The following is a 25,971-nucleotide window of genomic DNA, read 5'->3' on the forward strand; positions in this document are numbered from 1 at the left end:
GCCTTTGAGCACCACCGCAATGGTAAAGACCATTATAATTAACACTACATAAAAATGCCCACATTTCTGGAACTGTACAGCGGAATTGAAAAACTAACAATAGAAGGGAATACTTAGTGGAAGAGAGGAAATAAAACACGGTAACTAAAAACGGACTACTTTTGACTTGGTATCGTGTCCTCTTTAAAGCAGAAAGTTAAATTGGCTACAGATTTCAAAGGCTTCAGGATCAGCACTAGGGACAGAAACCGTAGCTTTAAGGCTACGTGCACACGCTGCGGAATGATCTGCGGATTTGGCAGCGTGGATATTGTAAAATCCGCAGGTAAATCTGCAGGTCAAAAGACCTGCGGTTTTACCTGCGGATAATCCTGCGGTTTTGCATCTCCTCAATGGAGGAGATGGCAAACTGCAGCGTAATCCGCGATGAAAATTCTGCAGCGTCTGCACAGCATCTTTTTTTCCCCATAGGATATTATGCTACTGTACACCAAATCCGCTGCAGATCCCCTTATTCTAGGTGCCAGTAATTGATTCAGTTCTGTATATAAACAGTAAACTGGAATTGGCTCCAATATTAACTTACCTGGGTTCATTCTCCAAAAACACTGAACTGTTTTCTTCAAGAGCTTCAGAAATTGGAGACATGCAAAAGGGGGAAGAGAAGGCATCAGAATCGGAATCCAAAGTACTATCTTTGCTGACTTCATCAGACGATATGTCCAGAGACCTCTCGTCCTCCCCTTGCTCTGTGACGTCTGCTGCTCCTTCTGCGGAGCCATCAGAGGTATTACGCTCTGAAATGGAGTCAGCTTTGCTAGGGCTTGGGGCATCCCCAGTGTTCTCTTTGGTAAAAACAGAAGACTTTGGAAAAGTAGAAGATGTAGAATTAGCAATGTGACGACTTCTTTTATGCGTTTTTCGAACAGGGGAGCTTTCGGGTGTGATGTAGCGCAAAGCCTCCTCATCCTGCCGCTGTATGCGCGAATTAGGGACCCAGGCCAATATTAGTGTAGCACCCAGGGTCTCATCTTTCTCCATGTACACACACAAATAGCCTGAAAAATACAAAATTACTAAGTAATTAAAAGCAGTAGGAAGAATTAAATCTTATTTTTGTAGTTCGGAAAATTTATGATGACTATAAATTGGAGATAACAGGATTGGGTTTCAGATAAAATCAACATTGACTGTATATACAAGTTAGTACATACCACTAAGAATATAAAAAATACACGTAAAATGGGTTAGAAATGCGATCAACAATTTTTGTGAACAGTAGTAAATTATATTTAAGAAAAAACAAAAAAAGGATCACTGCTGACAGTCATTGGCCTCAACAGTGATCTTAAAGCAAGGAGACTGTGCTTCACAATTCAATGACATTCTTCACCATTTCACAAATATATCAAATATAATGATCCAATAACATAAAACATACTTATTTTTCAGTCATTGTTTTTCAGAAAGTTCTTTGGACGTAGCTGAAAAGGGCTTGGAGAGGTCAGCAGAAGCACAGCTATGTGCAGCAAGAGATCACACTTGAAACATTTTGGAGGCCATCTCCTTTTTCTAGCTAAAAAAGCTGATGCTTTCTGAGGTAACAAATTTAACTGCCCATTTTATCACAGGAGTGAGTGTTCTTGCGCATCTTTAGCCATCTGAGTTCATCATAAAACAAGTCAATGACATAGGAATTCCTACCGGCAGCTGAGCTTATGTCACTGACATAATTTAAGATGCACTCAAAGAGCTGTGGATGTGGCAAAAACAAACAACCCAGTGATAAAACAGGCAGGGAAATTCCATTTTAGCACTTTGCAAGGGCCTGATCTAAAAAAAAAACCCTAATCCATATACAAGGCTTTGCATGGCTTGACAACACCATTGGTTAATGTGATCACTCACCTGGATGGTGGGATGCAACATTCTGAAGCAGCTCTGGGGGGTGTACGCATACATTGTTTTTAGAGAATAATATTTCTCCATCCAGTACTGAAGAGTTTTCTCCCCCAGAGCCTAAGGTCAAGAAGTCGGAGGCCTTGGATGAAGCACGGCGAAGAAGTTTTCCCAGAGACATGGCATCAATTCCATCATCTGTTAAACTATATAGTTCCTGCAAAGCAAGACATTGTTTATCACAACACATAGCATAAAGTGATCAGTGAATATATACTCTTCATTATTTTACAAAAATATTACAGTATATCAATAAAACATCAAAAATAAAAATGCATTAAACAATAATGTAGAATGCTATATGCTTCACATGTCCCGCCTGTTCCCCATTGCTTTGCCCCTCATAGCAGCATTACAAAGTAGGCTGCCCGGAAGTACATGATCATCAGCATCTTTGGTCAAACTTATACTCAGTGAAGGCCTCTGACTTTCCTTGACCCTTTCATGGGCCGCATATTTTTCCATATTCTGTTTTAGTTGTATAGAGCAGGCCGTTAAAGGGATTGTCTAGTTTAAAAATTTAGGTAGACCTATAAAATAACAATTACAGCTGTTACACATCCTCACTGTGTTTAGCACTGCATCTCTGCCGCTGCTCTGATCTCTGTTGATAAGTTGCTCTCTTGATGGCACAAGCGCTGAGGCCAGTGATTGGTTGCAGCTGTGACACATGGATTTTTTTTGATACTCACCGTAAAATCCTTTTCTCAGAGACGCTCATTGGGGGACACAGGACTGTGGGTGTATGCTACTGCCGCCAGGAGGCTGACACTAAGTGATTGAAAAAAAAGGTTAGATCCTCCTCTGCAGTATACACCCTCGCCTCAATTGCAGGCAAAACCAGTTCGGTGCAAAAGCAATAGGAGATCACAAAAAGACAAAATCAACCTCAATGCAGGTAACATGTCTAGAAAACCCACCTAGTATCATAAATACATATTAATAAACAAAAAATAGCCAATTAGCTAGCAGGGTGGGTGCTGTGCCCCCCCAATGAGCGTCTCGGAGAAGAGGATTTTACGGTGAGTATCACAAGAATCCATGTTTCTCCTTCGCCTCATTGGGGGACTCAGGACTGTGGGACGTCCTAAAGCAGTCCCTGGGTGGGAAGTCGACTCACCGGTAAAAGCTACATGCACCTCCTGTCTAAAGGTGCGCCACCCACCGCTGCTTGGAGAATCCTTCTACCCAGGCTTGCATCTGCTGAAGCCTAAGTATGGACATTGTAATGTTTAGAGAATATGTGCAGACTGGCCCAGGTTACCGCCTTGCATACCTGCTCCGCCGATGCCTGATGCCGAAGAGCCCAAGAGGCGCACACTGTTCGAGTTGAGTGCGCTCTGATCTCTGCTGGAACAGCTGCGCCTCTGATGCGGTAGGATTCCTGGATCGTCAGCCAAATCCACCTGGCTATGGTCGAATTGAGGCAGCGAGTCCCTTCCTGTGACCCTCGGGGAGCACGAACAGCGTGTCTGTCTGACGAAAGGATGCCATCCGTGACACGTACCTCCTGAGAGCTCTCACCAGATCCAACGTATGAAGAGCCTTTTCCACACAGTGTACCGGTGCCGGCCAAAAGGAGGGCAAGACAATGTCCTCATTAATGTGAAACGACCTTCAGCAGAAAAGGGGGAGCTGGCCTGAGAACCACCTTATCCTTGTGAAATATCAGGAACGGAGCTCAGCAAGATAGAGCTGCCAGCTCCGAGACCCGCCTGATTGATGTTATAGCCACGAGGAATACCACCTTCCAGGAAAGGTATGTCAAAGAGACATCTTGTAGTGGTTTGAATGGAGCTTCCTGGAGAACACCAGGAGTCCAGAGGGGTCCTATAGGGGGGTACCAAGTGTGAGACCCCCTGGATGAAGGTCTTTACCTGCAGATTGGTAGCAATCTTGCGCTGGAAGAGAGAATCTCAGTGGAGAACAACCGTGGTCCCGACACCATGTGAAGAAAACCTTCCAGGTGTGGTGGTAAATACGTGCTGAGGCGGGCTTCTGGGCGCTAACCATTGTAGCAGCCATCTTGCGTCCGAACCCAGCCTGGGTCAGAATCCAAGATTCAACGGCCAAGCCGTCAAACACGGGGGCCCCTGAGTTCGGGTGGTAGATCAGACCCTGGGAAAGTAGATCTGGGCGCTCTGGCAGTCGCCAGGGAACGTCGGCGAGTAGCTGCACCAGGTCTGCGTACCACGCCCGACGAGGCCAATCTGGGGACAGCAGAATCACTGGAACCCCTTCTGCCTTGATCTTCTTGAAATAGGTATGGGAGGTGAAACTGGTTCCATGGCAGAACCCACGCATCCACGGCGATTGCCTGCGGGTCCCGGGACCGAGCGACAAATGCGGGCACCTTGGCGTTCACCCTGGAGGCCATCAGGTCCACGTCTGGCGTCACCCAACGTTGGCAAATTTGCCGGAAGACCTCGGGGTGTAGTGACCATTCCCCGGACGCAAGACCCTGCTGGGGAAGTCTGCCGCCCAGTTCTCTACGCCCAGGATGTGGACTGCCGATATCACAGAGTGGTTCCTCTCGGCCGAGTGAAGGATGTGCCCCACCTCGTGCAGGGCTGCCCTGCTGCAGGTGCCCCCCTGATGATTTACGTAAGCCACGGCCGTGGTGTTGTCTGATTGAATCCGGACGGGGCGGCCTGCTAGAAGATGATGAAAATGTTGCAGAGCCAGCCAGATCGTTCGTATCTCTAACAAGTTGATCAGGAGGCGTGCCTCCTGCGGCAACCACCGTCCCTGGGTCATGTGATGGCGAAAAAACGCTCCCCAGCCGAGGAGACTGGCGTCGGTTGTGACCACCAACCAATGGTCCGGGGGAAGGGAGGAACTGACTGTCCACCACCCGCTTGCCTGTCTGACCTGCACGGACAGGTAGATAAACTTCTTGAATGTGGTTTTGAGCACCTTGAGGGGTGCAGTTTTTAGAATGATGTCACTTTTGGGTATTTTCTATCATATAGACTCCTCAAAATGACCAAATGTGATGTGGTCCCTAAAAATAAAATGATGTCAGAAAATTGAGAAAATCGCTGTTTAACTTTTAACCCTTATATTTTCCTAACAAGAAAAAAATTTTGGTTCCAAAATTGTGCTGATGTAAAGTAGACATGTGGGAAATGTTATTTATTAACCATTTTGTGTGACATATTTCTCTGTTTTAAGGGAATGAAAATTCAAAGCTGGAAAATTGCGAAATTTTCAAAATTTTTGCCAAATTTCTGTTTTTTTTCACAAATATACGCAAGTCATATCATAGAAATTTTACCACTATCATGAAGTACAATATGTCACAAGAAAACATTCTCAGAATCACTGGGATCCATGGAAGCGTTCCAGAGTCATAACCTCATAGAAGGGACAGAAGTCAGACTTGTAATATTTGGCCCGGTCATTAACGTGCAAACCACCCTTGGGGGTAAAGGGGTTAATGAATTTGGAGACCTTTACGCCAGCAAGACAGGCATAGAGCGATTAAGTGTTACATGAGTCTTGACAAAATGGTCCAATGTTTATTTCAAGGAAGGCCTATTTTTTGGGGGGTCAAGACAATACTAAACCACATACTGCATCCATCACAAAAACAGCATGGCTTCACAGAAGAACAGAACAGTTCGGGTGATGAACTGGCCGCAGTCTGCAGTCCAGACCTTTCACCAATAGAAAGCATTTGGTGCATTATGAAACGAAAAATACGGGACTGAAGACCCAGGACTTATTAACAGATAGAATCCTGTATTAGACAAGACTGTGACAAAATTACTCTCCCAAAGCTCAGCAATTGGTCTCCTGGCTTCCCAGACATTTACAGACGGTTGTAAAAAGAAGAGAGGATGTTACACTATGGTAGACATGACACGGGCACAACTTTTATTTTTTGAGATGTGTTGCCATAAATTTCTAAAATGTGTTATGTTCATCTTCTGATTTGTGTTATATGTGTAGTTGTGAATAAAAATGGCTGTAAAAAGGTTTTCAAATTATTGCAGTCTTGTTTTTTTTCCCGCCATTATAGTTTTAAAATGTTTTTGGAAATGGCGTTGTGGTTTAAAACGCATTTTGGGGGATGACAGACTCCTTTAAAGGCCAGGGTCACACTTGTGTGTACAATGCGAGAAACTCACGCGAGTCTCTCGCATCAATACCCGGCACTTATTACTGGAGCACTCAGCTGCATAGAAATACAGCCGCACACTCCGGTCCCAACTGTCGGTGGCAGCGCTGCGTATTGATGCGAGAAACTCGCGCAAGTCTTGAAAGTGTGACCCCGGCCTAAGATAGCACTTAAATGAAGTTGCAGACTTGAGCTGATGGATGTGTCTGTGTCCCAAACCTACAACAGCAGTATCAGTGACTGGAGCCCACCGGAGGATTCTCTGGGTTCTCCGATGGGTCAGTCCTATGCTGGTCATTACTAACTTACGATACTTAACTTCTCTCATGGTGTCTGCACTTCAAAAGCATATACAAAGCTGCATGCTGCCAACAAATGTGACAAAAAGGATGAAGTAGGCTCTGAGCCTTTGAACACAGCCAATGTAAAAGCAAACATAAAGAAGGGAAGATTGCTTTTATAAATTAGTTTTGCAAGATATAGTCCTGGAACCTGTTGATCTGCTAAGGCGCACTGCTAACATGCCATGCCCATTCTGTAAACACAGCAATAATTCTACTAAGTAGTACTTATATATCAGCAACACAGATTTCCTAGAATTATAAAAAGGGCAGAATGTAAATATTACATTGAAAGCTTGTCATGGATTAGTTTGGATACGCTCTGGTAGGGGCACCCGTGAAGGCAAGCCATGAGTAGCTGTCTCACCACGTTACAGTACCCGGCTGTCTTCCACCACCTGTTCTTTCCACATGGTGATGCAATTGCGCTGTTACATACCAATAGTTGACCAGTCAGCAGCTGTTCAGCTCCCTGGGAAGTAAGGGCTGCTGTAAAGACACCAAACATTGCTGCTCCCAAGGCCAGCAATCATGAGCTCATCAGTACAACTAGACATAAAAGCCAACATGGCCAACCTCTCTCCAATCTACATCCAATAGCCCTCACCTGGGGTTATCAACACTACACAACCTAATGTTGTTACAATCGCTCAGCAGACACCGTATTTTGGGACTGATGTTTATCTGCCATTTGCCAGAAATAAGTATTTTTTTACCTGGTATAAATGCTGCTGTTCTCCCAAATCTGGCATTATTTTTTTTGATCCTGCACTTCTGCTTTGCAAACATGGCCACCTCTTCCCTGCATACAAATCTAGGATTTTTAGCTTCTTGGGGGTGGTTCTCAAGACTTAGTTAAAGAAGAGCTGATGACCAAGCTTGCTTGGCTAAAATACTAGCATGAGAGGGGGTAATATCTCAGGAAGAGGTGCAAGAACAAAAAATAAACAATGCCAGATTCAAGCAAACAGTGGCATTTACAGCACGGGAAAAAAACAAAACAAAAAAAATCCAGATTTACAGCAAGTGACAGGCTACAACATAAAAAATAAAAACAGAGCATAAAAAAAATATACTGTATTAGAGTATGGCTTCTTGTGTAGGATGCACAGGACAATATGATAGATCAGTCTGAAATGCCAAGGGCCCACCAGTAACCAGCTCCAGCGTCCCACTTTTCAATTATATGCAAGTATGCCATTATCCTCAATCACAAACTTATATAACAATGAGCTGCTGGGTAGATTGTTACATGAATAAGATGCTGTCATTGTCTGTACATAGCGATTCAAGCATATTGTACCAAGTACTGCTCATATAAGAGGGTGGTGGCCACTCTTGCACTGCGGCCCACCGGAGGATTCTCCTGTTGGCCAGTCCAAACCAGTCTGCAAGGAGTTTGTATGTTCTCGAAGTGATTGTAAAGCAAAGTGGAATTAATGGCGCCATATAAGTGAGTAAAATAAATAAATATATTACTTCAAAGATTTCAAGTTGTAGAATTGTGCAGAGCAGCCTAAAGACCCATCCCCAGAAAATCCGGTGAGCTACAGCCACTTGGGAAAGACCATAAAAGTAGCACCAAATAAAAAGGTCCCTATCTCTGGAACAGTATGGTGGCTTTTTTTTTTTTTTTTTTAAAGAAAAAGGTAATCAAGGGAGCAGTGTAGGAGCCACTTTTGACCTGGTGATAGACCTTCTATAATTCCTTGCAGGAGGGGCAACTGGAGTGTGGGTGGCAGGGATGGTGCCAACGATACTTTAAGCATAGAAGCACAGTGGGGGAGATATGGAAAGTAGCAGTGTGGGGGAAATATGGAAAGGGGCAGTGTGTGAGGGGGACATTATGGAGAAAGGCAGTGTGGGGGAATGTAGCATAGAGTGTCAGTGTAGGGGGGTAATATGGAGAGAACAACTGTGGTGGGGACAATATGTAGAGGGGCAGTGGGGGGATATTTTGTGCAGGAAGCACAGCAAAGAGAAATTTATTCATGGGCATAGCATGGGAGATATTTATATTTATGAGGTAGTATAAGGGTGTGTGCACACGCTGCGGATTCTGCTGCGGATTGATCGCGCGGATTCAGCAAAATCCGCAGGTAAGTCCGCAGGTCTTTTATCTGCAGATTAGCCTGCGGTTTTGCCCTGCGGTTTATCACCTCTACAATGGAGGAGATGATAAACTGCAGCGGAATCCACAGAAAGAATTGACATGTCAATTCTTTCTGCGGATTAGAAACCGTGGAAAAATCCGCACCGTCTGCACTGCAGTTTCCATTTCCAATAGGATATTATGGTACTGTACACCGCAGCAGAAACTGCGGCGGATCCGCAGGAACAAAACCGCTGCGAATCCGCAGCGTGTGCACACACCCTCACGATGCTTTTATTTTTAAGGGCACCATTTCGGGATGTGCTGTTGAAGATGGAGAAGACGGAAGTCTTCAGAGATGAGCTCTGGGAGTGAAATCTCCTCATAGATTGTAAGCTTGCGAGCAGGGCCCTCATTCCTCTTGGTATCTGTTATGATCTATGTGTTTATTGTTATGCTGTAATGTCTATCGTCTGTACAAGTCCCCTCTGAAATGTAAAGTGCTGCGGAATATGTCGGCGCTATAGAAATAAAAATTATTATTATTATCATGGTGTGTGTTCTACATGGAGACAAAAAGGATGGGCATGACTTCAATCAGAGAAGATGTCACTTAGAAGATACCTGCATGTAAATGTTTATTTGTGATACTTAATACGTCTCATCACTACTATGGTTCCTGTATGGTTCGCAGTCTGGTGATGGCTGCCAACAGCAACTCCCAGCATATCCTTACCATTGTAAATGTTGTAAATGACACACTGGGGCGTTGTAGGTTCATGTGATACAATTGTACATGGGGCTGACCTGACATTGCAATTGATTGTTGTACTAAGCATATATTAATGGTGGTTCTGATGCTGCATTCATGTAATGACAGTGGTGCAGGTGCTGCATTCATGTACTGATGGTAATTCTAATGCTGTATTCATATACGGACGGTGGTTTTGTATTCATGTACTGATGGTGGTTCTAGAGCCGTACTCATGTGCCGACAGTGGACCTGACATTGTACACATGCAGCAATCCACAGTGTGCTTCATGGCTATGTGGAAATTATGAGGAGCATTTGGCGAGTTTCTGCCCCCAAAACTGTTTAAGTTAGCGAGTGTTTACACTGCTTTTTTTGGAGCAGAAATTCTCCAAATCTTCCTCCAAAACTTGGTTCTGGTGATTTATGAATGTACCGATAGTGGTTCTGAAGATGTATTCATGGAAGTACCCCTTTAAATTTGTTTGCGGCCCTTGGGATTGGTTTAGTATGGCAGTGTGGCCCTTGGACCAAAAAGTTGTGCACCCCTGTCCTGTAAGGAAAAGCATAATTATTTTACCAATTATACATGATATAATGCAGCATGAGGGGCTATTAAATGGTTTATCCAAGACTTTTGTATTGATGGCCTATACTTAGGATTACTCATCATATCATGGGGGTGTGACACCCAGCACCCCCGAAGATCAGTTGTTCCTGATGCTGGCTGGATGTACTGAGTTGCTGAACAGCGTTTCAGCGAGGAATAATGGTTGCAGGTGGGATGCAGTACTTAGCCATGGCCACCACACAGTTGATGGAGCTGTGCTGTACCACAACTGAGCACATGCGTCCGACATCGAGAATAGCTGTTCGGCAGGGGAGCTGCATATCGCACCCCCACCAATCAGATATTGATGACCTATCCTAAGGATAGGCCATCAATATAAAAATATCAGACAACCCATGATACAATACAGCACACCCTCCAAGGTATAGTGAAAATTGGAACCCTCACCCCATAGGCTTCTTCTTCCCTGCTCAGTGTCCACATTCTGCACATATCCTGCTACTCCTTACACAAGAGCTTTTGCTACTAAATGAGAACATTAAAGAGTTAACCTCATTTGTGCCAGACATGCGATTTTCCATTTTTTGGTGTTCTCTTTTATTCCTATTCTTCTTCCTCCAAAGGCCTTAACTTTATTTTTCAGTCAACATAGCCATGTGAGGGCTAGGTTTATTTGTGGTTTGGGATGACACCATCTATTTTAGTTTTTAGTTTACTTTTTTAATGTAAGTCGTGAAAACTAAAAAAATAAATAAAAAATCAGAAGTTTGTTTAGAAAATGATAAAGAGAAAAAAATTGATTTGTGTTGCCATTTTCTTATATTCGTATCATTTCTATATTTCTATCTGTGGAGCTATACAAGGTCTTTTTTTTGCTTGCTGAGCGGACAGGTTGGTGAGAACTGCGTGCATGGAGCGCTCATCTCCTCCTGCGTATAGCGGCTGCTCGCTATTTACACGATCACAAAACCTTGGCTCCTGAGGCTCGATGAGAACTAGCACAATGTCAGTATGTGTGCGTGCTCTCATCCCCCCTCTCCTGTGTATCGTGGCCAAGTGCTGCTGTGTGATCTTGTATGAAGAAGCCACTACACATTGGAGGGATGAGAGCGCACATACACGGACACTGTGAAAGTTCTCATTCGTCTCCTGTGTATACCCGCTGCTCGGATCCCAAAGCAGCGGCGCCTGATGCTGACAGGACAGAATGACAACGTGCACAGTGTCCGTGTATACACACTCTTATCCTTCTGTGTGGTTGCCGCACACTGCTGTATGATACTGCCTGTAGCGAGCAGCCATTTCACATGACAGTGATGAGAGTGTGCATACACTGACACGGTGTGCGTTCTCATTCCTCTCCTGTCAGCAGTAAGCAGCCATTACAGACAGGAGAGTGATGAGAGTGCGCATACACTGACACGGTGTGTGTTCTCATTCCTCTCCTGTCAGCAGTAAGCAGTCATTTCACATGACAGTGATGAGAGTGCGCATACACTGACACGGTGTGTGTTCTCCTTCCTCTCCTGTCAGCAGTAAGCGTCCATTACAGACAGGAGAGTGATGAGAGTGCGCATACACTGACACGGTGTGCGTTCTCCTTCCTCTCCTGTCAGCAGTAAGCGTCCATTACAGACAGGAGAGTGATGAGAGTGTGCATACACTGACACGGTGTGCATTCTCCTTCCTCTCCTGTCAGGAGTAAGCAGCCATTACAGACAGGAGAGTGATGAGAGTGCGCATACACTGACACGGTGTGCGTTCTCCTTCCTCTCCTGTCAGGAGTAAGCGTCCATTACAGACAGGAGAGTGATGAGAGTGCGCATACACTGTCACGGTGTGCATTCTCCTTCCTCTCCTGTCAGCAGTAAGCAGCCATTACAGACAGGAGAGTGATGAGAGTGCGCATACACTGACACGGTGTGCATTCTCCTTCCTCTCCTGTCAGGAGTAAGCAGCCATTACAGACAGGAGAGTGATGAGAGTGCGCATACACTGACACGGTGTGCATTCTCCTTCCTCTCCTGTCAGGAGTAAGCAGCCATTACAGACAGGAGAGTGATGAGAGTGCGCATACACTGACACGGTGTGCGTTCTCATTCCTCTCCTGTCAGCAGTAAGCAGCCATTACAGACAGGAGAGTGATGAGTGCACTGCGCATACACTGACACAGTGTGCGTTCTCATTCCTCTCCTGTCAGCAGTAAGCAGCCATTACAGACAGGAGAGTGATGAGTGCACTGCGCATACACTGACACAGTGTGCGTTCTCCTTTCTCTCCTGTCAGCAGTAAGCAGCCATTACAGACAGGAGACTGATGAGAGTGCGCATACACTGACACGGTGTGTGTTCTCATTCCTCTTCTGTCCTGTCAGGAGTAAGCAGTCATTTCACATGACAGTGATGAGAGTGAGCATACACTGACACGGTGTGCGTACTCCTTCCTCTCCTGTCAGGAGTAAGCGTCCATTACAGACAGGAAAGTGATGAGAGTGCGCATACACCTACACGGTGTGCATTCTCCTTCCTCTCCTGTCAGGAGTAAGCAGCCATTACAGACAGGAGAGTGATGAGACTGCACATATACTGACATGGTGTGCGTTCTCCTTCTGCAAGCAGTAAGCGGCCATAAAGCTTCTTTTACACTTAGTGGTTTTTTGCGGCCCTTCTCGGATAGTCGTTGTTCCCTGTTTTAGCAAATTGGTGAGAACAAAAATGGCGATCTGCAAATACGGTGTACCGCAAAAACAAGCTACCGTTGCTTTTGCGGTATCATTGAAATGTATCACGGCCGTGTCTGTGAAAAATATCGAGCAAGCGCGATATTTTTTCATGGCCGTATATACGGCCCTCACGGCCATACGGCACTCCGATGAAATTTTGCGGGCCGTCTTTGCGGCCCCATAGAAATCTATTGGGGGTCGCAAAAACAAGGCAAGTGTAAAAGAACCTTTATATGCAGGAGAGGGATGAGAATTCCGACACCGTGCACACCGACACTGTTGTCAGACACCATGAGGGGAGGGGCAGAAAAGTTCCCTGTGCTCCACCATTTATATATGTAATGAAATGATTTTTCTCTCAAACTTAATTACTGAAATTTACAATACCAGTATGATTTCTTTTCTCTAGGTCCCCTATATGAAGGTTTAAAGTTCAATTTCAATTTTTGGGATGACAAACTCCCTTTAAAAGGAACTGGTCATGCAGTTTGATCTGTGGACACCACAGTATGGAGAAGCTGAGAAGAATGAACGGCCCCCCCTTAGTGAATACAAGAGGGGGGGCGCATAATAACGCGGCTCCCATAACTATTAATTTGATGGTGTTCAGTTGGTTATCTTAAGCTCTGGTTTACAAAGAGTTAATGTTTCAGTAAGCTGTGATATGAGCAGGTTCCCTGTTAGGCAGATTTGCCTTCCCGCTCTTTATTTTTTTAAACTGTTTGATTGGCTGACAGAGTAAGAGTGGGAAGAATTTGTGGTATATAATCAGCTGTTTGTGACAGTTACCTCAGTTTACCTCAAGAAGATTTCAAGATAAGCAGGATGGAGATGGATTCACTACTTCAGCAGTTACTTATGAGGCAACGCAAGAACTCCAGCGAAGCCGGTCCACGTCATGAGACACAGACGCCGGCATGTCAGGGAGGCGACGGGGAGGAGCAGCCGGGGAAACAGCGGTGAATTTGAACTTACCGGAGACATCTAGCCGCGGCAGCCGTAAAAGAGCTGCAGCGGCCCAGGGATCCCCAGTACAAGCCAGGCAGCATTCAGCAGTGGTCTGTGCAAATGAAGACAGCGAGGCTGTGGCTGCTGCTTTATCATGGAGAGCAGTCTCGACGGCAATGGATACCGAAGTATGCCAGGAATCATCTCCTCAGCACCATTCGCCTGCCGTGACAGGCTTGAGTGCCGAAGCTTCCTTGGACCCGGTCGACACACAGGATCAGAGGGGTGAGATTTCTAATGTCCCTTTATCTACCCCATTGTATGCTAATTTGAAATGTTTGGTTAAAGAAGTGTTAAGTGAATGTATGTCTGCAGGAACAGCCCCAGTGTTACGCCCTCATGAGGTTGCAGCCAGCAGCAGAGTAGTTGTATAAACAGGGCTGCTAGAAGTCCTGTAAAAGAATCTTTGTCATGTGAGATGTCCCCACTTGGTTTCCATATTTATATGTCAGTAAAAGAACAAATTTGGCACGGGGAATACATTGATATTTTCTCCCTTTTACTGTCAATTAAAGAACAATACCATAGATATGAAAGAAAAGATGAACCGGAAGAAAAGAAACGGGTGGTTATTCAGAGGTGATTTAATAATTGGCTTCAGGCATTTGCCATCTATGCTACTGTACTGCATGAAAAACACCCTTTGTTATGTTCGGGGCTGTTTCAGCATTTAGATTCAATTTTGGATGCATATCGGAACTTTGGGGGCATGTCATGGTTACAATATGACGAAGCATTTCGTCAAAAATTAGCCATGCACCCTAACCTATCATGGGGTAAAAAAAGACCTAGGATTATGGCTAACTTTGATGTTGCCCCAGAAGTTCCCATCATACAGTCATATGTTAAAGTTTGGGCACCCCTATTAATGTTAACCTTTTTTCTTTATAACAATTTTGGTTTTTGCAACAGGTATTTCAGTTTCATATATCTAATAACTGATGGACTCAGTTATATTTCTGGATTCAAATGAGGTTTATTGTACTAACAGAAAATGTGCAATCTGCATTTAAACAAAATTTGACCGGTGCAAAAGTATGGGCACCTCAGCATAAAAGTGACATTAATATTTCGTAGATCCTCCTTTTGCAGAAATAACAGCCTCTAGTCGCTTCCTGTAGCTATTAATGAGTTCCTGGATCCCGGATGAAGGTATTTGTGACTATTCCTGTTTACAAAACAATTCCAGTTCAGTTAAGTTTGATGGTTGCCGAGCATGGACAGCCCGCTTCAAATCATCCCACAGATGTTCAATGATATTCTGGTCTGGGGACTGGGATGACCATTCCAGAACATTGTAATTGTTCCTCTGCATGAATGCCTGAGTAGATTTGGAGCGGTGTTTTGTATCATTGTCTTGCTGAAATATCCATCCCCTGCGTAACTTCAACTTCGTCACTGATTCTTGCACATTATTGTCAAGAATCTGCTGATACTGAGTTGAATCCATGCGACCCTCAACGTAAACAAGATTCCCGGTGCCGGCATTGGCCACACAGCCCCAAAGCATGATGGAACCTCCACCAAATTTTACTGTGGGTAGCAAGTGTTTTTCTTGGAATGCTGTGTTTTTTAGCCTCCATGCATAACGCCTTTTTGTATGACCAAACAACTCCATCTTTGTTTCATCAGTCCACAGGACCTTCTTCCAAAATGTAACTGGCTTGTCCAAATGTGCTTTTGCATACCTCAGGCGACTGTTTGTGGCGTGCTTGCAGAAACGGCTTCTTTCGCATCACTCTCCCATACAGCTTCTCCTTGTGCAAAGTGCGCTGTATTGTTGACCGATGCACAATGACACCATCTGCAGCAAGATGATGCTGCAGGTCTTTGGAGGTGGTCTGTGGATTGTCCTTGACTGTTCTCACCATTCTTCTTCTCTGCCTTTCTGATATTTTTCTTGGCCTGCCACTTCTGGGCTTAACAAGAACTGTACCTGTGTTCTTCCATTTCCTTACTATGTTCCTCACAGTGGAAACTGACAGGTTAAATCTCTGAGGCAACTTTTTGTATCCTTCCCCTGAAAAGCTATGTTGAATAATCTTTGTTTTCAGATCATTTGAGAGTTGTTTTGAGGAGCCCATGATGCCACTCTTCATAGGAAAATCAAAGAGGAGAATTACTTGCAAGTGGCCACCTTAAATACCTTTTCTCATGATTTGATACACCTGGCTATGAAGTTCAAAGCTCAATGAGGTTACAAAACCAATTTAGTGCTTCAGGAAGTCAGTAAAAAGTAGTTAGGAGTGTTCAAATCAAGAAAATTATGAGGGTGCCCATACTTTTGCACCGGTCAAATTTTGTTTAAATGCAGATTGCACATTTTCTGTTAGTACAATAAACCTCATTTGAATCCAGAAATATAACTGAGTCCATCAGTAATTAGATATATGAAACTGAAATAGCTGTTGCAAAAAACAAAATTGTTATAAAGAAAAAAGGTTAACATTAATAGGGGTGCCCAAACTTTAACATATGACTGTATAAGCAGAATATGTCTACACCTATAAAAAACGGGGTGTGTTTTGCATTCAACGAATCAAGCTGTAAGTGGGCTGCAAACCGTCATTTTCGCTATGAGTGCTCGTTTTGCGGGGGTGCACATGCAATGTTTAGATGCTTCAAAAGTCAGTCACAAAATGGTCAACAAGGACCCAATAAAGATGCACTTTCAAAGAGCGCTGACTCCAGTGAAGTTACAAAATATGATCCCATGGTTAGAAATGTACCCAGACATAGAGAGTAGTTACATGCTAAAAAATGGTTTCTGTAACAGATTTTTTGTTCCAACATTTTCAGGTACTGGTTGTAAACAATGGAACAATTTGCGATCAGCGTTAGATTATCCAAGAGAGATTGAAGCAGGTAGAGTAGAGGGCCCATTTGACTCTCCTCCGTTTGATAATTTCAGGGTCTCTCCCTTGGGTTTAGTTCCTAAAAAAAGAGGTGGGTTCGTTTAGACTGATTTATCACTTATTGTATCCCATAGGAAGTTCCCTAAACGATGAAGTGGATACGGAAATTTGTTCAGTGAGGTACACTTCGTTTGATGTTGCAGTGGAGTTTCTGCAAAGTTTTGGTCACAAGTCATTGCTAGCAAAATCTGACATAAAAGCTGCGTTCAGGTTGTCACCAGTTGATCAGAGAGGTTTCAATTCCCTTGGTTTTTGTTTTAAAGAATTTTTTTTTTGATAAATGTCTCCCTATGGGATTTTTCATTATCTTATTATTTTGAGACGTTTTCAACTTTTCTTCAATGGGTAGTGGAGTCCAAATCAAAAGGCGGCGGCGTAGTGCATTATCTTGATGATTTCTTGTTTACTGGTCCCAGAGATTCTGACGTTTGTTTTGCTTTGATGGATAAGTTTGCTAAAGTTTGCGAACATTTTAGAATATCTATGGCAAAAAAAAAAAAAAAAAAAAAATTGTATCCTTGTACTTCTTTGGAATTTTTTGGGTATTCTGATAGATTCAGAATCTATGACATGCTCTCTCCCTGCTGAATAGATTGACAAAATTTGCTATATGGTTAATCTGTTTTTGTCGAAGGAAAAAGTTTTATTGAAAAATTTGCAGTCGTTATTAGGTTCCTTGAACTTTGCCTTAAAAATCATACCCATGGGTAGGGTTTTTTCGAGAAGGCTATACGATGCCACAGCAGGTAACCTTGCTCCTAATTCACACCTGAGATTAGGTATTGAGCTTACGGAGGGGTTTGAAAGCTTGGTTGTCGTTTCCTATCTAAATTTAATGGCAAGACAATGTGGCAGACCCCGTTTGGATTTGTAAATTGTTACGGACGAATCAGAAGGTTTTGGTTTATCTTTTAAATCGCACTGGTCGTCAAACAGATGGCCTAGTTCTTGGTCTTACAGTAATATTAAGAAGGGAGCAATTTTAGACCTTTTCGCCATATATGTAGCCATTCTTTTGTGGGGACCTAGCCTTTGCAATATGCGTATATTATTTCGTTCTAACAACCAAGGTTTGGTTTTATGTTAAATACATTTTCGGATAAAAACAGATGGGCTAACCAGATTTTTAGGCCGTTAGTTCATGCCTGTATGGAGTGTAATATCTGGTTAAAAGCGTCCTTTTCAAATGAGTTAATGATTGTGCTACACTTATTTGTCACCGCCAGTAGTCAAAGTTTTTGGAGCATGTTCCCGGAGCCGACAAAGAAGGAACGATTTGCCCAGAGAATATATGGGACATAGTACAGGTCTAATTCAATATTTTATTGGAAAGTCCTTGGCTGAAAAAACTTGTTCGGGCGCTTGGAATGTATGGATAAGATTTAGTACAGCAAACTGTTACTCATAACGAAGCTAAGGAAGAAACCGCTCTGAAATTTGCGGAGCATTTGGTTTTGAATGGTTTGTCTTATTCAGCGTTAGCAAAACACATTGCTGGGGTTTCATTTTTCCTTAAAACTTTAGGCAAGAAACCGTTGAATGACAATTTTTTGATGAAACAATTGTTAAAAGGATTCAGAAGGGCTAATTTTAAACAGGATGATCGTCGCCCCATATCATTTCGCTTGCTAAAAGACATTTGCGTGTCTCTCCCATCAGTTTGCGACAATTTTGAAGAAAGGTGTTTGTTTTCAGCAACATTTACATTAGCATTTTTTGCAGCTCTTCGTGTCGGGGAAATAGTTTCTCAGTCAAAAAAATTCACCTTCTGGCCTGTTAATGGAGGATATAAAGGTATTTGAATCCTCTGTCGTTTTATTTATAAAAAAGTCAAAAACGGATCAGTTAGGAAGAGGAGCTGCAGTTAGTTTATCTGCAATCTCAGATTCAGTCATTTGTCCAGTCTTGAATGTGAAGAGATGGCTTCGCATGAGACCAAGTTTAGCAGGTCCATTTTTCAGTCACCGCAATAGTACACCGGTGACTGTTTTTCAATTTAATTTTATTTTGAAAAAAAAATGTCTGGTCCAATTGGGTTTGAAAAATGTTAAAAATCACATCGCACTCTTTTCGTATTGGAGCAGCAACGGAAGCGGCTAGGTTGGGTTTTCAAGACAATAATATAATGAAAATTGGAAGGTGGGAATTAAAAAGGTTCAAATTGTATGTTCGGCCAAATTTATATGAATGCTAACATCTTATTCATTTTGTAGGTCCGCTACTTGTGTGGATCATCGGACACTCGTATATTTATTGGGCCGAAAAAAGGGCGACGATGCGGTGCTATACAGAGAATCTCTCATTTAATACTTCTTCCCTCCACATTTTTTGGTTTAGCAGAAGAGGAATGTTATGGAAGAATTTGGTTGGATGTATGCAACAGTTGTCATAGAGTCATCCATATCCTGATTTAATAATTTTGCATTTAGAGGGTAACGATTTAGGTAAAGTTAACACACTCGATTTATTAGCCTTCATGAGGAAGGATTTGAATTTACTAAAAATGGAATTGTTTAAGTCATTTTTTGTATTTTCAGAACTTGTCCCTAGATTGTTATGGGCAGCATACAATATGTTGTTTGTTGAAAAAATAAGAATAAGGGTTAACAGGAGTATGCCGAAGTTTATGGTTTTGATTGACGGATTTTCTTACAGACACGTCGACTTGGAAGAAAAGATCCCCGGTATGTACAGAAGGAACCTTGTGCACCTTTCAGATGTTGGCCTGGACATTTTTAACTTTTTCCAGGACAGCATCGAAAAATGGCTGTGGCGTTTTGGGTGGGCCATGCATTAATATGCACGGCGTGTGGATAATCTCCCTGTTTTAGGGAGGATTGGGTCATGAGAGTAATAAGTTTATTCAGTGATGGAGATATTTAATGGTTTTAATGGTTATGATGAAATAAAATTGGTTGTTGAGTAACTCAAAATAAACGCCACGGCCATTTTATGCCAAACTGAGAACTCCGTGTCCTTTTTTCTTATGTATGAGAGTGGGGCCTGTGTTATCATGATACATAGGTCTGCTGGGAAAGATTTAGTATAAATTGTATTTTATCCACTGAAATCCCTGGTGTCTGCATGCGTACGAGTCCAGTGGGAGGTCTTAGTAGTGACTGACAGATATGTCTGTATGATACAAGGACTCATATGCCCACAAACACCAAAGATTAATAAATAACGAATATGATATATATATATATATATATATCTTGTAGTATTCACTCAAAAAAAACAGTTTGCAAAGTTGAATTGTATTGTTTTTGTACATTTATCATTCACGGCTCAGTCTGTGAAAAATATGTTGCCCAACTCGATAAATGTTTTCATCTGGTCTGACCACTTCCCTAAAATACTAAGGAACACTGTTACTCACAGACATATCATATAATCGGCATGTCTATTACACTCAGTGAGGAAAACTACATTTTAATTACAGAGTCATTTGGAGTGGCAAGCACCAAGAAATTACCTACCTGGAGAACTGATTAGGAAATGTCCTGTTTAGTCCGGATGTAGCTGCCAGACACAGAAGAAGTGGATGTGCCCCAATGAGCCTGCAGAATGCATTTAGTTTCAGGCTCTCTTTTTCGTCTAACTGCATTTCTGAAACAGTTTTTGTCAAAAATAAAACGCTGCTATTTTGCACGATTCCCATTCTCTATAGAATAATCACGGACAATTCTAGAACATGTGTTTACGGAGGGGGGGGGGGGGGTTGAGTCTGCAAATGAAAGCTCTGCCAAAAGCTACTGAAGGTACAGGGTCATCTTAAGGCAAAGGCCAGGAGGCCGTAGATTCGGTCATTCAAGAGAATCAAACAGTTTATGCAAATAACACTCCGATCAAACTCTGATGTGACGATAATGATTATGATGAGTGTGATCAGAGTGTATCACATTGTGATTTGACCAAAGATGGAAAAAAAATTTCTCCATCTTCTGCATTGTGTCAGTGCGCAGAAATCTGACTGCACTCAGATGAAATCCGAGTGCAGTCCAATTATTTCCACATCCTCATTGACTTGCATGGCTGAATGTGATCAGAATATTGGCTTGGATGGAAATTACAAGAGCTGATAGAGGATATTTTAAATAATTTTCTGAACCATTGCTCCATGCCAAGGTAATACTAAAAGCAGAATGACAAATAAAAGTAAAAAGAAATGGACGGTAGCAATTTCTTTCTTCAAAGAGCCGCACATCTGCTACATGTACAGGATACTTTTATAGTGTTCTAGAACCCTCACGCCTTAGGCCTAAATCACATGTCCTTTTTTGACAACTGTTCAAATAGACAGCGGCACATATGTGTGATCTGTGGATCCCTGTGCTGCCCCCATTTAAACCATGGACGAGTGGATCGGTTCATTGCACTAGCCTTGTGGTCTAGAGCTGGAAGCCCTTCTTCCTAATCTAGACTAAAAGACGGTTAAAGGGAACCTGTCATGTAAAATAACACCCCTGCAGATATGGGGTTAATTTGCAGCAGATTAGCATTCTGACCACCGAGTGGCGCCTGCACTGAGAGCCCCACTGCCAGGAGGAAATTAACTTTAGTCCCCCTGGCAGTCTCACTCTTTCAGTCATAGGGATGGTGACGGCAGGGCTTCAGTCACCGCTCCGAGAGCGGCGGCTGTAATCGCACCCCGGCACTGACTGACAGAAGGCTCATGTATTTTGGGGTACATTTGTCCTTAAAAAAAAAAAAAAAAAAAACTCACATTTTTATTATATATTTATTACATTGGCACTGAATTTATTCTGCTAATGCACAGAAGTTTTGTCTTTGTGCTATTTTATAGGGTGTCGGCCTCGAACAATGGCAGCTACATCAATGTGCCCTGTCTCTTTAAATAACATCGGTCATCCACTATGACCCATTATGCTAACATTGCAACTGCTGGTAAGGATTTCTGGATTTTATGAACTTTCAATTAAAAAAATAAATAAATGCCAAACGCTTAGAAAATGTAAAAACTAGATTAAATAGTGAATTCAGATGATCGCGCCTGTTACTGTCTCCTACATCAGATTACTGTATGGTGCCTGGTGTAAGAACTACAATTTGCAGAATGCAGATCACCACAATAAGCTCAGTCCAGATGCAGTGTGATGGCACAGAATTAGCACTAAAGGCTGCAGAATTGTGAATGCAGCTCTGAAGACCATTTTTCAATCTATTCCATTGACAGTAAAATATAAATTATAATTTTTTTTTACATAAATAAGTAACACTTATTAGAAATTTTGACTAAAAAATTAAATATGAAAAAAAAAAAAAAAAAAAAAAAAATCAGCATTTCGTTTCTCAAATTGTGCAACTCCTACAAAAAATAAAAAAACAAAAACCACAAGCAGAATAGGGGCTTTCCAAGCTATTAAGGGTTATCTGTCAGCAGGTTTTCACTATTTAATCTTGAGAGAAGCATAATATAGGGCAGGAGAGCCTGATTACAGAGAGGTGTCACTTATCAGTCTGTGTGTTGTAATTTATCAGCAGGAGATTACCACTTCAGGACTACAGTTCATGTGCAGAGTAGTCTGGCTAATCCGTGTAACTCCGCCCCCACCACTGATTGGCAGCTTGCTGACAATTCACCCTGTAAACAGGAAGCTGACAGTCAGGGTTATACACAGCCCAGAAGTTTTAGCAAGACATATTAAAACTACACAAAGCAAATGCAAAGTCAAATGAATCCTCAAAGATGGGGAAAAGTCAACTCGCTGCAGTGTAGAGGGCTGTATCTGAAAGGGTTGTCACCAGAAAAAATTATGATAGGTGCTGACATGGGGCTACAGCGCCCCTGCATGTTCAACTGTACTGGAGAGTTTAATTGTGGCAGGGAGACAACAGAAAACAAACATCCTCTATGCATAGGGGGGCTTAGGAGCGATGTACTGCAGATGGAGGATATGTATAGAGGGGCTGAGGAGTGATGTACTGCAGATGGAGGATATGTATAGAGGGGCTGAGGAGTGACGTACTGCAGATGCAGGATATGTATAGAGGGGCTTACGAGCGATGTACTGCAGATGGAGGATACGTATAGAGAGGCTGAGGAGTGAAGTACTGCAGATGGAGGATATGTATAGAGGGGCTGAGAAGTGATGTACTGCAGATGCAGGATATGTATAGAGGGGCTGAGGAGTGATGTACTGCAGATGGAGGATATGTATAGAGGGGCTGAGGAGTGATGTACTGCAGATGGAGGATATGTATAGAGGGGCTGAGGAGTGATGTACTGCAGATGGAGGATATGTATAGAGAGGCTGAGGAGTGATGTACTGCAGATGCAGGATATGTAGAGAGAGGCTGAGGAGTGATGTACTGCAGATGGAGGATATGCATAGAGAGGCTGAGGAGTGATGTACTGCAGATGGAGGATATGCATAGAGGGGCTGAGGAGTGATGTACTGCAGATGGAGGATATGTATAGAGAGGATATGTATAGAGGGGCTTAGGAGCGATGTACTGCAGATGCAGGATATGTATAGAGGGGCTGAGGAGCGATGTACTGCAGATGGAGGATATGTATAGAGGGGCTGAGGAGCGATGTACTGCAGATGGAGGATATATAGAGGGGCTGAGGAGTGATGTACTGCAGATGGAGGATATGTATAGAGAGGCTGAGGAGTGATGTACTGCAGATGCAGGATATGTATAGAGAGGCTGAGGAGTGATGTACTGCAGATGGAGGATATGTATAGAGAGGCTGAGGAGTGACGTGCTGCTGTTGGAAGATATGTATAGAGGGGCTTAGGAGCGATGTACTGCAGATGGAAGATATGTATATAGAGGCTGAGGAGTGAAGTACTGCAGATGTAGGATATGTATAGAGGGGCTGAGGAGTGATGTACTGCAGATGGAGGATATGTATAGAGAGGCTGAGGAGTGAAGTACTGCAGATGTAGGATATGTATAGAGGGGCTGAGGAGTGATGTACTGCAGATGGAGGATATGTATAGAGAGGCTGAGGAGTGATGTACTGCAGATGTAGGATATGTATAGAGGGGCTGAGGAGTGATGTACTGCAGATGGAGGATATGTATAGAGAGGCTGAGGAGTGATGTACTGCAGATGCAGGATATGTATAGAGGGGCTGAGGAGTGAAGTACTGCAGTTGGAGGATATTTTTATATAACGCTAACATATTCCGCAGCGCTTTACAGTTTGCACCACATTATCATCACTGTCCCTGATGGGGCTAACAATTTAAATTGCCTATCAATATGTCTTTGGAATGTGGGAGGAAACCGGAGTACCCGGAGGAAACCCATACAAACTCCTTGCAGATGTTGTCCTTGGTGGGATATGTATAGAGAGGTTGAGGAGTGATGTACTGCAGTTGGAGGATATGTATAGAGGGGCTGAGGAGTGACGTACTGCAGTTGGAGGATATGTATATAGAGGCTGAGGAGTGAAGTACTGCAGATGTAGGATATGTATAGAGGGGCTGAGGAGTGATGTACTTTGAACAAATTATTAAACATGTATGTCAGTACCTGGATAAGAATGAAGTGATTAAACAGAGTCAGCATGGGTTTGTAACTAATAAGTCATGTCAGACTAACTTAATTTCCTTCTATGACGGAATCACTGATTGGGTGGATCAAGGAAATGCTGTAGATATAGTATATCTTGACTTCAGCAAAGCATTTGACAAAGTATCTCATACAATCCTTATTGAAAAAAAATGACTAAGTATGGAATGGACAAGGCAACTGTTAGGTGGATTCATAACTGGCTTAGTGATCGGACCCAAAGAGTGGTCGTAAATGGCCGCACATCCAGTTGGAAGAATGTCTCAAGTGGGGTACCACAGGGCTCTGTCCTGGGCCCTGTATTGTTCAACATCTTTATCAACGATTTAGATGAAGGAATTGAGGGTAAACTGATTAAATTTGCTGATGACACAAAGCTAGGAGGGATAGCTAATACTAGAGAAGAGAGAGAGGATTCAAAAAGATATAAATAAACTGGAGAAGTGGGCAGCAACTAACAGAATGGTTTTTAACAGGGAAAAATGCAAAGTACTACATCTGAGCAATAAAAATGAAAAAAGCATATACAGAATGGGAGGAATAGGCCTAAGCAACAGCACATGTGAAAAAGATTTGGGTATACTAATAGATCACAGACTGAATAGGAGTCAACAGTGTGATGCAGCAGCAAAAAAGGCAAATGCAATTCTAGGATGTATTAACAGAAGCATACAGTCTAGATCACGTGAAGTCATTATTTCCCTCTACTCCTCTTTGGTCAGACCTCATCTGGAATATTGTGTCCAGTTTTGGGCACCACATTTTAAAAAAGACATCAACAAACTGGAGCAAGTTCAGAAAAGAGCAACCAGTATGGTGACCGGTCTGCAAACCCTGTCTTATGAGGAAAGGTTGCAGGATTTGGGATTGTTTAGTTTGCAAAAGAGAAGACTGAGAGGAGACTTAATAGCTGTCTACAAATATCTAAAGGGCTGTCACATTGTAGAAGGATGAAACTGAATGGGAGGAGACACAGATTAGATATTAGAAAAAACTTTTTGACAGTTAGAGTGATCAATGAGTGGAACAAGCTGCCACGAGAAGTGGTGAGTTCTCCTTCAATGGAAGTCTTCAAACAGAGGCTGGACAGACATCTGACTGGGATGATTTAGCGAATCCTGCTTTGAGCAGGAGGTTGGACCAGATGGCCCAGAAGGCCCCTTCCAACTCTACAATTCTATGATTCTGCTGCAGATGCAGGATATGTATAGAGGGGCTGAGGAGTGATGTACTGCAGATGCAGGATATGTATAGAGTGACTGAGGAGTGATGTACTGCAGATGGAGGATATGTATAGAGTGACTGAGGAGTGATGTACTGCAGATGGAGGATATGTATAGAGGGGCTGAGGAGCGACGTACTGCAGATGGAGGATATGAATAGAGGGGCTGAGGAGCGACGTACTGCAGATGGAGGATATGTATAGAGGGGCTGAGGAGCGACGTACTGCAGATGGAGGATATGTATAGAGAGGCTTAGGAGCGACGTACAGCAGATGGAGGATATGCATAGAGAGGCTGAGGAGTGACGTACTGCAGATGCAGGATATGTATAGAGAGGCTGAGGAGTGACGTACTGCAGATGCAGGATATGTATAGAGGGGCTGAGGAGTGATGTACTGCAGATGGAGGATATGTATAGAGAGGCTGAGGAGTGATGTACTGCAGATGCAGAATATGTATAGAGGGGCTGAGGAGTGAAGTACTGCAGTTGGAGGATATTTTTATATAACGCTAACATATTCCGCAGCGCTTTACAGTTTGCACCACATTATCATCACTGTCCCTGATGGGGCTAACAATTTAAATTGCCTATCAATATGTCTTTGGAATGTGGGAGGAAACCGGAGTACCCGGAGGAAACCCATGCAAACACGGGGAGAACATACAAACTCCTTGCAGATGTTGTCCTTGGTGGGATATGTATAGAGAGGTTGAGGAGT

General features: G+C 43.0%; 1 protein-coding gene across 2 annotated transcripts in view; it reads right to left on the bottom strand.

Annotated features, from left to right (window-relative positions):
• TBC1D16 (TBC1 domain family member 16) overlaps window positions 1–25,971 on the bottom strand; it is a 92,166-nt gene that overhangs the window by 51,555 nt on the left and 14,640 nt on the right. For both annotated transcript variants that reach the window (XM_073588081.1, XM_073588079.1), the window contains exons 2-3: window positions 1,909–2,116; window positions 587–1,058 (exon numbers count right to left, since the gene is read on the bottom strand). In XM_073588081.1, coding sequence (XP_073444182.1) covers window positions 587–1,058; window positions 1,909–2,080 — 644 coding nt within the window. In that variant the 5' untranslated portion in view covers window positions 2,081–2,116. The remainder of the gene's footprint in view (window positions 1–586; window positions 1,059–1,908; window positions 2,117–25,971) is intronic.

Source organism: Dendrobates tinctorius, unplaced genomic scaffold (genome assembly GCF_039654945.1).
Source record: "Dendrobates tinctorius isolate UK_male_01 unplaced genomic scaffold, ASM3965494v1 ptg000103l, whole genome shotgun sequence".
In the NCBI taxonomy this organism is placed as follows: Eukaryota; Metazoa; Chordata; class Amphibia; order Anura; family Dendrobatidae; genus Dendrobates; species Dendrobates tinctorius.